At 42.0% G+C, this 17,869-nt stretch overlaps 1 protein-coding gene across 1 annotated transcript; it reads left to right on the forward strand.

The window, feature by feature from the left end:
- Positions 1-215: 215 nt before the first annotated feature.
- LOC146524140 (uncharacterized) lies at positions 216-8,132 on the forward strand. The gene is made up of 8 exons (XM_085135348.1): positions 216-315; positions 1,900-1,960; positions 6,711-6,777; positions 6,928-7,027; positions 7,145-7,404; positions 7,496-7,682; positions 7,846-7,970; positions 8,055-8,132. Exons 1-8 carry the CDS (start codon positions 216-218, stop codon positions 8,130-8,132), a joined length of 978 nt encoding a protein of 325 aa, XP_084991474.1.
- The last annotated feature ends 9,737 nt before the right edge of the window (positions 8,133-17,869 follow it).

Raw genomic sequence — 17,869 nt, forward strand, 5'->3', positions numbered from 1 at the left:
TGAAGTGAAAACAAAGTAATCCAAGTGGCAGTCCAGCTCCAGTGATCTCTCTCCGTTTCCCTCCTAGTGGCAAACACACACACACAGTGTAATTAAGCAATCTTTAGCACAACGTAAACTGCCTCAAAAAAACCATCCGCGCTGCTCTACTGTGCCTCACAATGATCCAGCGCTGACTGACGCTCGGTTGGCCCGTTAAGAAGGCAGCCCCGGAGATGGCGGATAATTGGCTACAGCTGGTCGGCTCCTTTCAGCAACAGGCGCGGCCAGCCTCAGCGCGGGAACACTCTCGGGAATGCTCGTCACCGCTCGGAGGTAAACAATCTCGTTACACGAGAGAGCGAGAGCAACACGCACACAACACACAGGCAGGCAGCCCAGCGAGGGCTGTCAGACCATGACAGTATCACCTTACTAGAAGGAAAAACTTCTAACCATTTGAAAAAGTATCAACCATCATCAAACCCTTTTATGTGAACATGGATGTACCACCTGTAGAGGTTGAATACATTAACTATTAATCACACAAATACCAGTAAAATCATGAAAAACATTGTTTTCATGTTAAACCTGGAATCCCTCCTGTTTGACACATGGTCTCTCCCATGAGTCAACTCACTAGAATTAGGAGAATAAAAAGAAGATTAGCAATATAATTTCACAACCGACATCAGAAATTCTCCTCTGGAGCTTCACTCCAGGCCTGTAAAACTGTTAGAGAATAGAATCAGTATTAATGTCATGTTAAGTGTGTCTAACTCTTGGCTCCGCCTGGAGCCATCAGCCACACCACAATTACCTAGATAACAAAATCTGTGAGTTAATACAAACTTGCAAACAACTGTAGGGTCATAGGAGCAATAAGGCACCCAACACCACAGACACAAGTGTGCCATGTGCAGTTTATTTCCCCAGATCATTAAAACATTACCGCGTCCATTATTTGCCTGAATCATGAATCATCCCATGTGTTTAATCAAAACTACTGTAACCAGTGACTTTTCTTAAATAATGTCACTCACTTGTTTTCACCCTACAAGCTCAGTGATATGATAATGAGCCCAACACTAAGATGTTCTTTGTTCACTGCACATCCTACTTCATCTTCACTCATGTCTTTTCAAATCCCCCACAAAAACCCTCAGAAAACAAACATTAGCAGTGGAGCGTCCTGGAGGTCAGGTCTGGATCAACAGATTCCACAGGTGCTGCTGTAAACCATGTGGTCAACCCTCCTTTTCTGTGGAAGACGTGAAACTGGTCTCAATACATTATGTGTTTCACATTGAATACACATTTCCCCACTGTAGCATTTTCCAACAATACATTGTGATACTGTAACCAAAAAGCAGCCAATAAAACAGCTTCCTTCACACAAAATCAATAACGCAGAAAAGTGGCAGCTAAAGGGTTAAATCTGCAGGGCCCACATGCGCTCATGTGAACCTACAGTCTCCCCCGACGTCCTCCTGCTCCTGACGACCTTTTTTTTCCCCTCACGGTTTTGGGTGGATTAGGCATTAGAAGTGACTAATCCTAAAAAAACCCAAAAAAAACCCCTCAAATCAGCCAAAACTGCAGTCCACATCATCAGTCCAGTCACGTGCATTCGTACCAGTCACTGCTGATAGTAGAAAACCGCGCATGCAATATTACGTCACTCCAAAAATAAAAACAATTCGTATCGCTTTTGAAATTGATTGAATCGCTACAATCCTTTTAAACACAGGACTTACCATCTAATATGGTCAGCGTCCTAGGTAGATGTACTTCTCCTAAGCAATTGTAATTTGGAGAAGCTTACCTTGTATTTGCTCTTAGTAAGGTATTTTGAAGCCTTCTAGTCTTCTAAAAGCTTGTCAAAGTATGCTTAGAAAGTTTTATAAACTTTGCCCGCAGGAAGAAGAGGAGGCAGAAGACACGTGGTGGTCGCCGCGTTACAAAAAGAGCTTGCCTTTCTGTAAGTAACATCCTGTATGATGTTAAATGGCAGGCCCTCAAAGCCCTGAGGAAAGATCAGGTATCAGGCTTAGGAATTGACTCGTGTCATATTTTCTACCTGATAAAATCAGGATGCAGGGTCACTTTGATCACTGCAGCTTTGTACAGTGTTGTTTGAGACCATGCTGGACTCACTTGGAACAAAGGCTGTGGACAAGGTAAGGTTGGGCGATATGTAACAATTTACAACTGATAACCAGGCCAAGACTTGATTGATTTATTTCGTACAAACTATATAAGTGAAAAGTATCAGGCTGTATTTTGTTTTTTAAGGCAGACCCATTTGTGTGGAAGGATTTGAATTTTGTTTTTGTCATTTTAGTCCACACTCCACACCAGTTTGTGGCTGTAATGCACCATTTTGCTGTGAAGAAGGAGGAGAAGAAGACTGCATCATTTGGCATTCCTTTCTCATCCAAGGTGGCCCAGAGCGTGAAGCGGTTAAGCACTGCAGAGCGATTTGATGTCTTCGGGAAAGCTGCTCATTTTACTATTGCCCTTCAGAGAGTGGATCATGCCACGCTGCTTCTGTGTTGTAGTAGCCTTGTTGTCATTTTTCAAACGTTTATGGACTGTCTCCTCGTTTTATGGTCTTTTACTCTGAATTGTTTGACATATTCTGATCATGCTTTTATAAATAACTTTACTGTAGGGTGTATTTGTTCCATTTGCCTTTTAGGGATTTGTTTAATGTTTGGTTGTTTTGTTTGTGGTGGTCACGGCTATCCAGACTGACAATTATGACATTGAATGTCACCTCTCCGGTGGGGAGGGAGCCTGAGATTGTCTAAATTGGAGTCTGTTTTACACCAAATGCAGAAAAAAATGTTTTAAGAAAGCAATTAAGTTCATGTTCCAAAAAATATGATTGTTTGCTTGCAGGACAACAGGAGAGATGAGTCCTCCGTCACAGATGGTGTGGTCAGTGAAGATGGTCGCCTGCAGGTTCAAGCTCATTGCATCTCCAACCCACATCCACTGCCACTGTACTTAAGGGAAGTTAAAGACTTTCTTCTGCACCTACATTTGGATCACCTCGATCCATGAAAATAAGATTTAGAGGACAGATGAAGAAAAAACTGAATTATAAGACAAGAGAGGATGAGAGGAGAAAGAAAGAAATTAAAAATCCAGCCCCGGGAATATTGTGGGGAGTGACAGAGTTTTTTAAAGAGAAAGAATGAAAGAAGAGAAGGAATGATAGAAGGAAGGGAACATAGATTAAGAAAGTTAAAAGAGTCGGAAGGTGAAAAAGAAAGCTCAGAGAGAGCACCTGTAAATCAATCTTTTTGAAGGTGTGATTCAGTAACCTGGTTTCCAACTGCAGTGATTTCCTCTGATGCCTTTGACAGTATAACAAAATGTCAGTCAGGATTAAGAACTGGGGACATAGAAGAACATACGAATCTTTGGGATTCTCTTCACTCATGTAGGAAAAGAACTAGAAATTAATTAGTTCAGCTGCCATTTGTCAGCTGTAACAGCTCTGACGTAGCAGAGAGAGTCACTCAGGGTGATGAAGACTTTTTAAAAAACCCTGTTTGATCCAGTTGTACCGACTGTTTTTTTGTTTTTTTTGTTTTTTTTTTAACGTGTGGCTCATGTTTTCTGTGTTAGTCTAAGCCTTCCTAGATGAGTCTAAAGATGAAAACTGTCAAAAATATGTTTTAATTTTCCTTTACCCTGCGAAACTCTCACTATATAATATATTTTTACATACATGTTTATGGTAGTGTACAACAAATGCTAGCACTCCTCACCTCGATTAAAGCTTTTGAGAATGATCTCTGTCCAGTGAGCAATATAAATGCAGTCAAGGATGCAGGGGATTAATGGAAGAAAAAGAAAAATGGAAAGCCAGAGGCAGGGATAAATAGAGTCAGGCTGGGCTGGGGAGATGCACAGATACATTGATTGAGGAGAGGCCAGCAGGAGGGACAAGCAGTAGCGGTTTTAGATACGGGCGACACGGGCGGTTGCCCGGGGCGGCATCGTGGTGGGGGCGGCATCGCGGCTCGTTCTCATGCTGCCCCGACATCATGCCAGCGCATATTGGGAATGGCATTGGTTTTCTATCGCCCATTTGCTGGGAGTAAGGGCGCCCTCCGTTTGCGAGGTGCGCCTGCTGCTTGCGGCACAGGGAGGAAAGGGCGGGGCGGCGGGGGATGCTCTGGCTGGCTGGAGCAGCAAAAATTACCAACTCGCAAAATAAAACAAATTACAAACAAACCAACAAACACGAAAACACCAGACATTATGATACAGACTTATCATTTGCACCGATGTTTTTTCACAATTCTATACTCGAAAAGTGGGCGCGAGAGCCCTCGGTGCGCCTGCTCGCTGCTGAAGTCAAAGTAAACTTTATTGTCATCTCCGCTACATACAGTCCAGTATATAGAGAGACGAGACGACGAGGCTCCAGTTACAACAGTGCAAGTAAACAAACAATATATATAAGAAGAGTAAGAAAATAAATATACACTTTAGGACCAGGGGTAAAGGGATCAATAACAATTTAAAATGTATATTTTATATTTTGTTGATCTAAAGTCTCACACACAACCCGTTTTTAAACTTCTTTTCTCATTTTTTAAATGAGAAAAGAAGAGGAGGAGTGTAGCGACTTCCACAGTCGCTAGAGGCCGGGGACTGAGCCTGTCTATTTGCCTCTCAACTTTACGCAATAATGCGAGAGGTGGAATTGCTTGCTTGTTTATTAAAGTGCTTGAAAAGTTTACAGAGCAATGTGATCGGCTCGCGATTCAAACTCTTAAAACATCACAGGCTCTAATGCAACAAGGGGAAACTCGTTGTGCTGCGGTCAACAAAAACTACGGCTACCCAGCCCTCCTCTCTGTCAAAATCAAACCAGTGAAAGACAGACTGACAACGCCCTCTTAATGTCGCCGCTAGCACCCACGTGACTCCCGTTACACATCACCACAGCAACCAAACAAATGAAAACCGAGTGATCATTAAAATTCAATACATTTAATTATGACTCCTACAAGGAGAAACGAGCAAAAGATACAGGTAAGCAGATGTGTCATTGGATAATGGCAGGTCATGTATCCTAAAACATTAAGAATCAGGATACTTTCTTAATCCCTAAGGAAATTATTTGGGTTACAGTTCCTCCAAGAAGAAATGGTAAAAATAGTAACAGTAACAGACTAAACTCCAAACAATATATACAATAATATAATATTAATTAGTCAGTGTCAATTGTTGATTTGTCCTTTCTCATTGTATGACGAATTATGATGTCTGTTTAGTAGCCGTTTGCATACAACGTTTGCATACAATGCATACTTCGTCTCTCTCTTCGTGTGTGAGGAGGGGGGGTGGAGGGGGGTGGGGGGGCGCCAGAGGGGGTGTTCGCCCAGGGCGCCAAACAGGCTAGGACCGCTACTGGGGACAAGTATAGATACCTAAATAGAAGGCTTGGAGATTGAACTACACAGTAAATTCCCCAGTGTTAAATCAGCAGTGTTAAAGTGTATTTACTCTAATAGAGTCATTATAACGACAGCTGGAGCAAAACACCTCCCAGTGTGGGTGATAATTTGGGAGTTAAAAGACGCAGTGTCAATGTTACTCTAGAAAGCTCCTCCCACCACAGACTCCTTTTCAAACCGAGAGGATTTTTCACGGTGCCATTTTCTTCACATCAGTTACAAGGTAAGTTGTTCATATTCACTTATTAAACCAACAATTTGACATTTTAAACACAAGTAGCATGTTAAAATAAGGTTACATTCCTTTTGTCCATGTTTATTATATATTTCATTTTGTACCTGAAGCAAATGTGACACTGTCTGTATGCTAACGTAAGGTTGTTAATTAGTGTTGGCTAAGACTGTAAGGATTGTTAATTTATTTCAGTGTGTAGTGGTGATTGTGTTGTGTTCTAGCATGTTTTAAATTCCATTAAATTAAACCCTCCATGTGTTGGGAGCTACATATTAACATTAGCTAGCTAACTAGCATTTTGGCTAACCTTGGTGCACGGGCAATTCACTTGTTGTTGTTACATTTTAAATTGTGTAAGGCAAGCATTAACTAATTAAAATTTTACACTAATGTTACATCTTTCACTTCTTTTTGGATACCTAGCTCTAGAGGTCGTTTTCAGTAAGGTATTTGTCTTATTTCAATTCCACTGTCTTTGGCGATTTTACAGTTACAGTGATTACAACCAGCAGGCAGTATAAACTTGATAAAGTATCCAAAATGTCCAGGATTCAGTTTGTAATGTTTTCTTTTAGTAGTTTGAACTTAAGATGACAGTGTTTGTATTTGTAGTGAGTTAACTTGATGTTAACTAATGATGGTATTGACACAAGTTACCTTTTTCCATTTTGGTTAGCAGACTATTCAGTATGTTAAACTAAAGATGAACAAAATACTGAATTCCTAGTGCTAAGTTAGATCAGACAAACGGTAAAAGTACTAGTAATTATTTTAGTTTTGTATTGAGGAATATATTTCATGTAGGTGAAATACTCATTTAGTACAGGGCTTAAAAATTACAGCCAAAGGGCTGAAACACCTTGTTACACTGGAAAAAAAAAAGTAACATACAGTGTAAGAAATAACAATGCAAGGCTGTTTTACTGGTATTTATGGGACTATTTTAATATTCACATTTTCTGTTTACAGTAGTTCGATGAAGAGCACTGACTATAAGAAATTACTGTCTACAGGAAGCATGCCAGAGGAATTGTAACCTTTTTCCCTTACCTCAGTGGCCTGTACTCCAAAAATGGCTATGTAAGTAGCTCATAGTAATAACTGATACAATCAAAATCACGTTTAAACATTTTAAATCCTGGTAAAATGTATGTCCTTATCAACTGTTCATTGTTACATAACTTATTTTGTTTATTCATTTATCAGTGTCTGTACATGTCACTCTCCAAGGAACATTATTATGATGGCAAGAGTGGCACTGGGTACTTGGCCTGGAGGATTAAAGCCATACAGAGATGCACTTCTAAAGGGAGGCGATTATCATCTGGAGGTAACATTTATAATTCAGTGGAAATACATAATACAGTTCCACATTGTGGTTCTTTATTAATAATGGTTATTAAATGTTGTTATTAGTTTTGATAAAGCTGTATTTCATATTGTCTAGCACCAGGAGATGGATCATCGAGTGAAGACCAGTGTGGCGGACCAACTGTCAGACGAGAGTTGCAGTTTGTTACAGAGAAGGTGCTGAGTGAGGATGAGTGCAAGGATACAATCTCTCTGATGAAACATTCAGCTGATGAAGACACAGTCAAGAAGAAGATGAAGTTGACATTTGTTTATCGACACAGCATGGTCCTCGACCTCTTGCTGTCAAGCAACATACTGTCTGTTTCTCCACGTTTCAAAGATATCAAAGGCTTGGTGAATATTTGTCATTACTTTGACAATGTAAACACACTTTAATATTTTGTAGATAGCAGATATAATTCTCTATTCTCTATCCCTGTTACAGATCGAACAGGATTTTGTACTGATGTTTGGTGAGGATGTATCAGGCAGGTTGCTGGAGAGGTGGCCAACAACATTCAAAAGAAAGATTATCCAACAAGGAGGAAAGCTTCCTTCTACCAGTGACCTGAAAGAACTCTTGTTGGCAGCTGACTCTCCTGAGGATGCCACTGAAGTTAATGCTGACATTGGTGAGCTGTTGTTTCTTTGATTAGCACATTCATAGCATATTTAATGTTTGTCACGGAACCGTTATCCTTTTTGTCTTTTGTGTCTACTCAAACATTTGATCAATGCATTGAAATATATTGTTGATGATGATTCAACTTTATTAAAAACAAATAATTTTTGCAGGCTGGGACAGTGACCTCTCAGCAATTCTATTGCTATTACATCTGATTCCACCATCTGGTCAGGTTTGGAAGAGACCAGGAAAGGTGTCAGCTTCTCAAGCAGAAAGGGGTCTTGTCTTCAAGAAGGTTTGTGTTTTTCTATTTTTATGGTATGAATTACCAGTTTAAGAAAACTTGATTCTTATTGCTTGTCTGTATTTGTCTTTTCAGACTGGAACAAATATCCAGGAGCACCTTGATGCCATCACTACCAGCACTCAACCCTATCTATGGGGTGAAAAAGAATGACATCCACCGGTTCTTCATTATTCTTGACAAGAATGCCATACCATGCAAGTCTACCTCTTCACTTGGTGCTTTTGATGAACTGTTTAAAGCACATTTTGTGTTTGGCACATCTTACAACACTATGCTTCACAACATGTACACATTCATCCAAACCACAGGTTTTAGAAAACATTTAAATACCAAACACCTTAACTATTTTGACCAACAGGCTGACACTGATGTTAATCTACAGCCTGATGTGGCAGTTAAAGAAGTTAGAATTACAGGGGAGGTGATGTCAACTAATGTAGAAGAAACACCCACAACATCTGAAAAGGTCAAATAAGAGCACTTTGGATATGTGTGCCTCTGCTGTTGCACAGCTCAGGGCAGCTGGATTAAGCCAATCTACTGTGAACAGTTTTGTCTCCTCAATGGAGGAAGTGTTTTTTGAGATTCATACTCAGGCTAAAGATGCAGCCTTACAGAGTGTACCTCTACAGGACACCACAAGTAAAAATAAATATAATAGTAATAAAATAAAGCATTGGGAGTACTTTAGCCTTGAAAGATTAGCTTTAGAACCAGGAAAGATGGTGACACTTGGAGAGCTGGAAGAAGGTCCAGAAATTGCTTGGAGCTGTGTTGTCTACCAATTTGTTTTCAGCTAAGTGGATAATAACACATGGTACAGAGTACCGCCCTGACTTCATCATCTGTACAGATGTAGTCTGAGAGTCCGGTGTTTTGTAAGATCAAAAAGTATTGTTGGAAGATTACATTGTATTGCTCTGCGGAAAACTGATGGAAACCCTGTGTTTTGATGACCATCATCATGCATTTAGAAACAGACTGCATCCCAATATGGTGCTGAAGGTGTTGAACATAAATGAGCTGTGTTGCTTCTTCAAATGAAGTATGGCATTTCAGATTCCTCCCTGTATGTCGTTCCATATTGCCGTTTTATGCCAAACTAAATTCATTGTTTTAAAGTGTTTTATACACTACATGAGATGTTTTTATATTTTGAGCCTGACATAAAAATAAAGCTGTTAAATGTATTATCTAGTTGTGGTTTTTGCTTACTTGTTTTATATGTAAAAGCATTATTAAAAACCAGGTTTTCATGCTGCAAAACAGTGAATTGTGTGTAAAGGTAACACTACAGGAAGCGTTTTAGTAACACTACTTGGTGTAAAATTAATTACAAATTTTACTCTATGAGAGCTAATTTTTCACTAGAGATTAGTGTATGAATAACACAGTATAGAGTAACATCAACTCCCATCAGAGTTATTTGAACCCCCAGTGTTAATTTCAAATAACTCAATTCAGTGTTAAAAATCAGTGGGATTTTACTCAAATAGAGTTAATTTATCACTATGATAGAGTAAATAATATGACACTACTAGTAGTGTTAAGTTGATTTAACACTATGCGGTGTTACTCAGTGTTAAATCTTTACTCTATTTAGAGTTAAACTTACTCTAAAATTTTAACACTATAGAAAGAGTTGATTTAACACCAATTCCGAATGGGACCAAATAGACTCGGAAACAGTGTTAAATTTAACTTTTTAAGTGTTAGTTTGACACTGCAAATTTTACTGTGTACAGACAAGCTGAAAGAGATACATGAATGGGCAGATGGAGGGATAAATACACACAAAGAATTGAGGGCTGGATGATGTCTGGCACAGCAGCATTCCAATTTGATATCTGTTGCTGTGATCTAATGTGATGTTTCTATTATTCTGTCTGTTCTGTCATGGAGTAGAGTACTTGCTATTTTCTTCACACACACACACACACACCAAAGACACTTAAACTACTTATTGTTGAGGTGCCTGGGTCGATCCAGTGTTTTGTGTTTTATTATATTTCTTTCTTATTATTATTATTCATGGTTTCAGTTCTTTTGAGGTTATATTTCGTTTTTTCTTTTTTTTTTTTTTTTTTTTTTTGCCTGTCCCGTTTGGTTCTTTTGCCATCAGAATTATTGTCTAAAGGCGAAGAAAGATGCCCAACGGATTTTCTTTACCAAATTGACCATCCCAGCTTTGCCGTAATGGTCCATTTGATTCACCTTTTATTCTTTATTTTATTTTCACTTGCTGAATACGGGACAGACTTGACTGGGGGAAAGAAAAGGGAGAAAGAAAGAGGGGAAGAAAAACAGTTGAGAAGAGGGACGGGGGAGAAGGGCAAAAAACAAAAACCAACAGAATAAGCAGAAGAAAAAAAAAAAAAAAAAAAATACATATATCGATCACCTGGATCACCTGTTGAGAAAGAAAAAAGAAAACAAGCAGAAGAAAACGAGAGTAATACAATAAACCACATCACAATGATATATGGGAATATGACAGTAAATACTAAATATTAAACATTATTGTGCAGCACGTAAGATCGACAGCACAGTGTGCATTGAGGTAGGAGCCAAAAAGGGTGTAGTTTGTGTGTGTGATCACCCGTGTGTACACCTGTGAGCATGGACGCGCTTGTTTTCTTAAAAGGTTCCCTCATGTAATGATCTGCTAGAGGGTGTGGGGGGCCACTGCCCCGTCCTCCAGGGCATGAAGCAGGTATGGAGGAGATCAAAACCCCAGACATCCAGAGGCCCCCAGAACACAAGAGACCAAGGAAGACCAACAGAGGGGCAGCCGCGCCACTGTCCCAGAAAGAGCTGAGGAGAGTCCCAGATGAGGGGTCACCCAGCAGCCACGGAGCAGAAGCCAGGGGGGGCTGCAGTGACGTGCCCGTGAGCTCCGCCGGCAGCCAGCTGTGCCTGAGTGACCGAGCCCCAGGCCGAGAGGCCGGGGGCACCCCACCTCCGAAGTGGCCCAAGCGAGCCCCAGGCTCCAGGCCCCGATAAGCAGCCGCCAAGGAGTGAGCCGGTGTGTACCCGGACGCCCACCCCCGGACACAAAGAACCACCAACGCACCGACGTCTGAGGGAGTCCGCCCCCGGCAGGGGAAGTGGTGGGGGGAGATAGGCCTCCAAACCTTGGAGGGCCTGAGCTGTCCTCAGAGAGGTGGCATCTGATACCCAACCTGACATACAGACACAGACATACAGGCACACACAGATACAAACATCCATTCCCACCCTCATGCTCTCATATGCACTTACTCCACACTCAACCAACGTGGAGACAGACATAAAGAGACGCTGTACACACAATCACACTCCCCAAGCGTACTCTACGAACCGGGTCTAGGTACCCTTGCCCCTGGAGGGGGGAACTGCACCCAGACCCAGGTTGTGTTACCCTTTTCCCTGCAGTGGGGAGAAGCAGACCGCCCCGACTCCGCAGCAGCAGGGAGGCCCCACACTCCGGACCCCAGTCGGACGGCCAACTCCTCCTCCTAGCCCCCCTGCTCCAGCAGAAAGCAGAGAACGAGGGTGAGAGAAGACTCCTAACCTCCCTCCACCCGCTCATTGTAGTGTTGATGTATGTGTGTTCTAAGGTGCGTTTAAAACCCAGGAGGGCATGGAGCTACCTGCCAGAGAGCAGCAGGTAAGCGCATAGTCCCTCCTGCTAGCCCTCAATGTCTACGTGTATTTAAAATTGAGAGGTGGGCAACGACGCCGGGGGTGAGGTGTACACCCTGATGGTAATTGGGATTCCGTGTAGCGTGCCCACCCCCAAGATCCTATATTTATGTGTAATGAGAATGTGAGTAATGTGAATGTCTAAGTTGCGGGATAAAATTGAGGCAGAGGCAGCCAGAAGGGGACAGAGGGGGGGGGGTTACCTCCTCTGCACCCTGGTGACACACCCCCACTCCAAGGCCCTGCATGTGTGGGTGGTTGTGGTGGAGCGGGAAGAGGGAGGCAGCTGGAGATGGGGAGGGAAGGAAGGGAGGAGCAAGTGACCCCTCCCTGGGGCCAGCTCCCCCGCTGACCCCAGTAGGCACCCCCATACTCCGCGACCCACCAGGGAAGGGGGCCCAGGCCCATCCGAACCGGGGCCCAGCGCAGCGGCGCCGCCCGGCCCCACAGAGCCCGGGGCAGTCCACTCAACCCCACAACAGAGAAAACTGCACCCACCCCATCATCCACTCATCTTCCAGACTACATAAGACAATAGACGCCCAGGCTGAGATCTTCCTCCACCTCTCCTGTATCTCCCCCTCTTGCAGAGAGAGTTCCTGAGAGAGGAAAGCCCCTGCAAGATGTGACAACCCCCCCCCCACCAGTTGAAGAGCCCCCCAGCTGGCTCGGCGCACCGGCGGCACCCTGCGCCAGTGGCGGGCCCCCATATACCCACCGGCCCACAACCCCGGCAACACACCAACCAGGACCCAGGCCCCCGAGGCCCGGCCAGGGCCCCAGGCCAGAGCCGGAGCGCCCCCAGAACCTCACGCCCGTCCCGGACCCACCCAGGGGCAGCCAGGCCACCAGGTCAGTAACCCCCGTCCGTCAGCACAGACCCTCCCCTAGCCCCGCTGCACGTAGCCACGAGGAAGCCGTCACCTAAGAGCCAACAGAGCCCCTAATTGGCCATGACCGCTACCCCGGGTTGAGCCCCCCAAGGAAGATGCTCCTGGGGAACCCCCCGACGCCCCAAGCCTGACCCTACCCCCACACCAATCACAACAGTGAAGGCGAGACCAAAATATGACCCCCCACCCCCACTAGGTGATGGAGCTGATCAGAGGAGCCCAGAGCGATTGATCTGATGTGGTGGCAGAGGCTGTATCAAGACTAATGTAATCTAATAGATAATTTCTATATTGGTTAGAATTAAGATTGTTTTTATTTTTCCAGTTCATGAGGACTGTTTTCTTGGCTATGCATAGAGCAGTGAAAACCATATGGGCTATATTCTTTTCTGAAGTGACATTATCTAAGCTGCCCAACAAACACACTAAGGGGGAAGTTGGAATGTTACATTTCAGACACTTTGATAAGTCTTCACATATCTCGCGCCAAAACTTCTGAACTGGTGGACAGAACCAAAGAGCGTGGATATAATTGTCCGGTGAATTGGTTTGGCAGTGTGAGCAGTTGTTGGTAGATGCAAAGCCCATCTTGAACATCCGATGACCTGTATAGTGCACTCTATGTAGTATTTTGTATTGAATTAATTGAAGACTGGGATTTCTGATTAGATGAAAGGTTTTTAAGCAAATCTGAGACCAGAAGTTTTGGTCTAAGTTAACTGATAAATCCGCTTCCCATTTTGCAATAGGAAGTGATATTGATTCATCTGTTTTAGAAAGCATTCTGTATATTTTGGATAGTAATTTGGGGGTTTTAAGAGTAAAAAATTGAACCACACTTGGTGGTGTTTGTAGTTCAACTTGACCCAGTTTAAATTTCTTTTTTATTATGGATTTAATTTGTTGATATTCTAAAAATCTTTTCTTGTTGATCCCATATTGTGTAACTAGTCTGTCAAATGAAATAAATTCTGTTCCTTCTAGTATATGTTCTACATATTTGATTCCTTTACCATTCCAATCTGAAAAGTTTATCATATTATTGTTTTGTAATATGTCAGGGTTGTTCCAGATAGGTGTACGTTTGCATGGGATTAATGAAGACTCTGTCAACTTCAGAAACTCCCACCATGCTGTCAGAGAAGAGCTGATGTTGATGCTTTTGAAGCATTCATGTCGTTGGATGTTTGAGCTGATAAATGGTAGATCTGAAATCTCTAGATTATTGCAAAGTGCTTGTTCTACATCTAGCCAAGGTTCATCTAAGAGGGTATGTTTTAGCCATCCTGAGATAAACTGAAGCCTGTTGGCTAAGAAGTAGTGCTGAAAGTTAGGTAGTTCTAATCCTCCTTTATCCTTGGTCTTTTGTAGTGTTTTTAAGCTTATACGTGGGGGCTTATTTTTCCAAAGGAATTTGGACATATATGAATCTAGAGATCTGAACCAATCTTGCGGCGGTTTAGTTGGGATCATTGAGAATAAATAATTTATTTTTGGTAATACCATCATTTTTATAGCAGCAACCCTTCCCATGAGTGATATGGGTAGACATTTCCATCTAGCCAGATCACCTTCTACTTTCTTTAAAAGTGGGGTATGGTTTAATTTAGTTAGATCTGCAAGCTTGGGAGAAATATTAATACCTAAATATTTTATATTTCCCGATTGCAGTGGAGTAGAAGAGGAATTATGGAAGCAGCAATTAATAGGAAGGACTGTAGATTTTGACCAGTTAATTGAGTAATCTGATATTCTTGCAAAAGAGTTTATCAATTCAATCACCCCAGTGATATTGGTTTGTGAATTTTGGAGAAAGAGTAACACATCATCAGCATAAAGGCTGATTTTATGTTCTACGTTCTTGCATTTTATGCCCTTAATTGCTGAATTCTGTCTAATTGCTGCTGCTAGTGGTTCGATAAAAATTGCAAACAGTGAAGGGGAGAGTGGGCATCCCTGCCTGGTGCCCCTCAGGAGACATAAGCTGGAGGATGTCTGGTCATTTGTTCTGACACAAGCTGTTGGGGAATTATATAATATTTTTAACCAGTTGATGAAAGAAGATCCAAAACCAAATTTGTGTAAAGTTGCAAATAGAAATTTCCAGTTAACTCTGTCAAACGCTTTTTCTGCATCTAAGGAAAATATTGTAGTTTCAAGGTTTTTACTGTATGAGTAGTCTATCAAATTAAGTAATCTACGTGTATTTGTTGATGAGTGCCTACCTTTTATGAAACCAGTTTGGTCAGGATGAATTAAGAGGGGGGTTATTTTCTCTAGTCTCTTCGAGAGAGCTTTGCAGATTATTTTGAGGTCTACATTAATAAGGGATATTGGACGATAGCTTGAGGGATATACAGGGTCTTTGCCTGGTTTTAGCAGGAGATTAATGTTTGCAGAATTCATATTTGATGGAAGTCTGCCCTTTTCTTTGATTTCTAACAACGTTCTGTAAAAAACTGGTGCTAGAATCGTCCAGAATTCTTTGTAGAATTCTGCAGGAAAGCCGTCTGGACCTGGAGCCTTATTATTGGACATATTTATCAGGGCTTCCTGGAGTTCACCTGATGTCAGTGGCGAATCCAGTGCCATTGCTTGAGATTCTAATAATTTTGGGAGAGTTATGTTGTCTAAAAATTGATCAATTTCCTTTTTAGATGGGTTTATTTGTGGTGAATACAACGTTTTATAGAAATCCCTGAAAATGTTGTTTATTTGTTTCGGTTCATATATTGTGTTCCCAGATGAATCTTGAACAGCACATATAGTTGTTTTTTCTTTATTTATTTTTAACTGGTTTGCTAGAAATTTACCGGATTTATTACTATGTTCATAATTTTGTAAGCGTAGTCTTTGTACTAAGAATTTTGTTTTTCTATCAATTATCTCATTTAATTCTAGTTTTGTTTTGCGTATTTTGTTCAATGTTTCCTGATCTTGGTGGGACGCGTAGGCTTCTTCTAGTGATTTGATGTTTTTTTCTAATTCCTGAATATTTTTGTTTTCTTTTTTCTTTTTATGTGATGAGAAAGAAATTATTTTACCTCTCATCACAGCTTTCCCTGCTTCCCATAAAACAGAAGCTGATGTTCCGGGAGTGTCATTAAAGTCTAAATATGAAGTCCACTCTTTTTTAAAATATTTAATAAAGTCTTCATCATTAAGCAGTGATGTATTAAATCTCCAGTTTTTACTTGGCATAGTATTATTCTTGTGCATTAGTGTTAGAGATACAGGAGCATGATCGCTGACAGCTATAGGATGAATCTCAATGTCTGAAATGTCGCTCAGCAGTGAGCTGCTGACCAAAAAATAATCCAGACGAGAGTAGGAGTGATAAACATGTGAGAAAAAAGTATATTCCTTACTGGTGGGGTGAAGGGAGCGCCATGCATCGCAAAGACCAAAGTCGCTCATATACTGTTTGATTATATTTGTGGACTGCCAATTACGCTGAGTTCCTGCTGTATTGAGCCTATCCATTTCTTCATTCAGTCCAAGGTTGAGGTCGCCTCCAAGCACAAGTGTGCCATCTAAGTGTTCAGAGAGTGCACTGAAAAAACCGTGAAAGAATGAGGGATCATCAACATTTGGACCATATACACTTACAATACATAGATTTTTATCAAGTATAGATAGTTTAATGATTAAGAATCTGCCCTCTGGATCTATAACTGTATCGAGTACTGTGAAATTAATTTTTTTATGAATTAAAATTGCTACTCCCCTTTGTCTAGAATTATAACAGGCTGAGAACACATTAGGAAACTCAGGTGTTTTAAGTTCATTCGAACCTCTAAGAGGTCTGTGGGTCTCTTGTAAAAGGACAACATCTGCCTGTAGTTTTTTGAGTTGGTTAAATATTTTTAACCTCTTTTCTCTGGAGCCAGCTCCATTTACATTCCATGTAACGAATCTTAGTGCACCCATAGATGTCTGTGCATAACTAGGGGTGTACTCTGTGTGTGTCGCTTAGACAGGTGGAGAGAATATATCACTTGTTCATAAATAAGGAGAGGGAGAGAGAGAAAAAATGTGTGGCGAGATGCTCCCCGAGTCTGACTATGTGTTTGCATATTTACTAATATGAGTATGCTTGGCTTAAGTGTGTGTATCCTGTAGGTCTGTGTGCGCTGTCTGACTGATGTAAATGTGCTGCCGTTGAGCGCATGACTGTGCGTGATCGTGCAGTGAGTAAGTGTCGAAATAAATGATGTTGTTTGTGGAAGAGTGTGGAAGCAGGTGATCGAAGCAGTGAAAGAAATAAAGAAAGAAACCAAGGACGAGGGTGAGCAGCATAAAAACAAGAGGGGGAAAAGAGAGGAAAAAAAAAAAAAAAACGAGAAGAGAGAAAAGAAAACGTAAACATTCCAATTAAATCACTGACGGAGAGTGACGGTGTTAATATTGCTATGAAATCACACTTAAGATGTGATTTGATACCGGTAAGTTAAACAAATGTTAATCCAAGTTAGTGTGAGTGGATAGGGAAAGGGTGTAGCGGATTCTTATCTGGTCTGAAGTTAATACAGCCACGGAGTGATGTTGGGGTCGCGGTGGAGCTGTCCGTCCACGTACAGCCGGTCCACAGCGATGACAGCGCGGGAGCCTTTCTGGATGAAGCCGCGTCGAAGTGGGAAGAGGACCCTGCGTCGTTCCAGGATCTCTTTGGGGAACTGATCGTTCACGCTGAAGTCCGTTCCTTTTAATTCCCTGCCGCGGCTTTTCACATGTTGTTTTTGTTTGAAGTGGCCGAATTTGGCCACGATAGGACGTGGTCTCCCGGCCGTAGCCCGAATGGGGCCGAGGCGATGCACCCTATCGAAGACGATGTTCTTCACCATGTCCTCCGGCAGCTTCAGGTGGGTTTTGATGAAGCTTTTTACCGTGGTCTCCGCGTCCTCTCCAGCGGCTTCTGGAATACCAGAAAATACTAGATTATCACGCATGCTACGAGCTTGTAGATCAATAACCGTTTCTTTTATTTTTTTATTTTCTCTATTTAGCTGAGTAACATTTTCTGTGAGAGATTTCACCGACTCCCTTAGCGTGGCATTTTCAGCAGCGAGCGTTTCCACTTGCTGCTGGCTGAACTCCAGGGATTCTCGCAAGCATTTAAATTCCCGGTGAAGAATCTCCACCAGGGACAGCCTTGCGTCGAAACTGGACAATCGCTTGTCGATTGACTCCAGTATGTCGGCAATATCTTTGCCAGCTGGCGATGTTGTGCCGGGGGAATCTGCCGGGCGTTGTCTTTTCGACGACGGCGTCTCAGATTTGGCCGGGGAAGCTGTACTCTGGGCCTTCTTC

The sequence above is a fragment of the Neolamprologus multifasciatus genome, chromosome 2 (assembly GCF_963576455.1).
Source record: "Neolamprologus multifasciatus chromosome 2, fNeoMul1.2, whole genome shotgun sequence".
NCBI classification, from domain to species: Eukaryota; Metazoa; Chordata; class Actinopteri; order Cichliformes; family Cichlidae; genus Neolamprologus; species Neolamprologus multifasciatus.

What these genes read in the sequence shown, in the direction of transcription:
- LOC146524140 (XM_085135348.1), top strand. Translation starts at nt 216, where the DNA reads ATGGCGGATAATTGGCTACAGCTGGTCGGCTCCTTTCAGCAACAGGCG. An exon ending in CAAAAAGAGCTTGCCTTTCT is followed by an intron (nt 1,961 to 6,710) that starts GTAAGTAACATC and finishes TACTGTCTACAG; the next exon opens with GAAGCATGCCAGAGGAATTG. An exon ending in TGTACTCCAAAAATGGCTAT is followed by an intron (nt 6,778 to 6,927) that starts GTAAGTAGCTCA and finishes TCACTCTCCAAG; the next exon opens with GAACATTATTATGATGGCAA.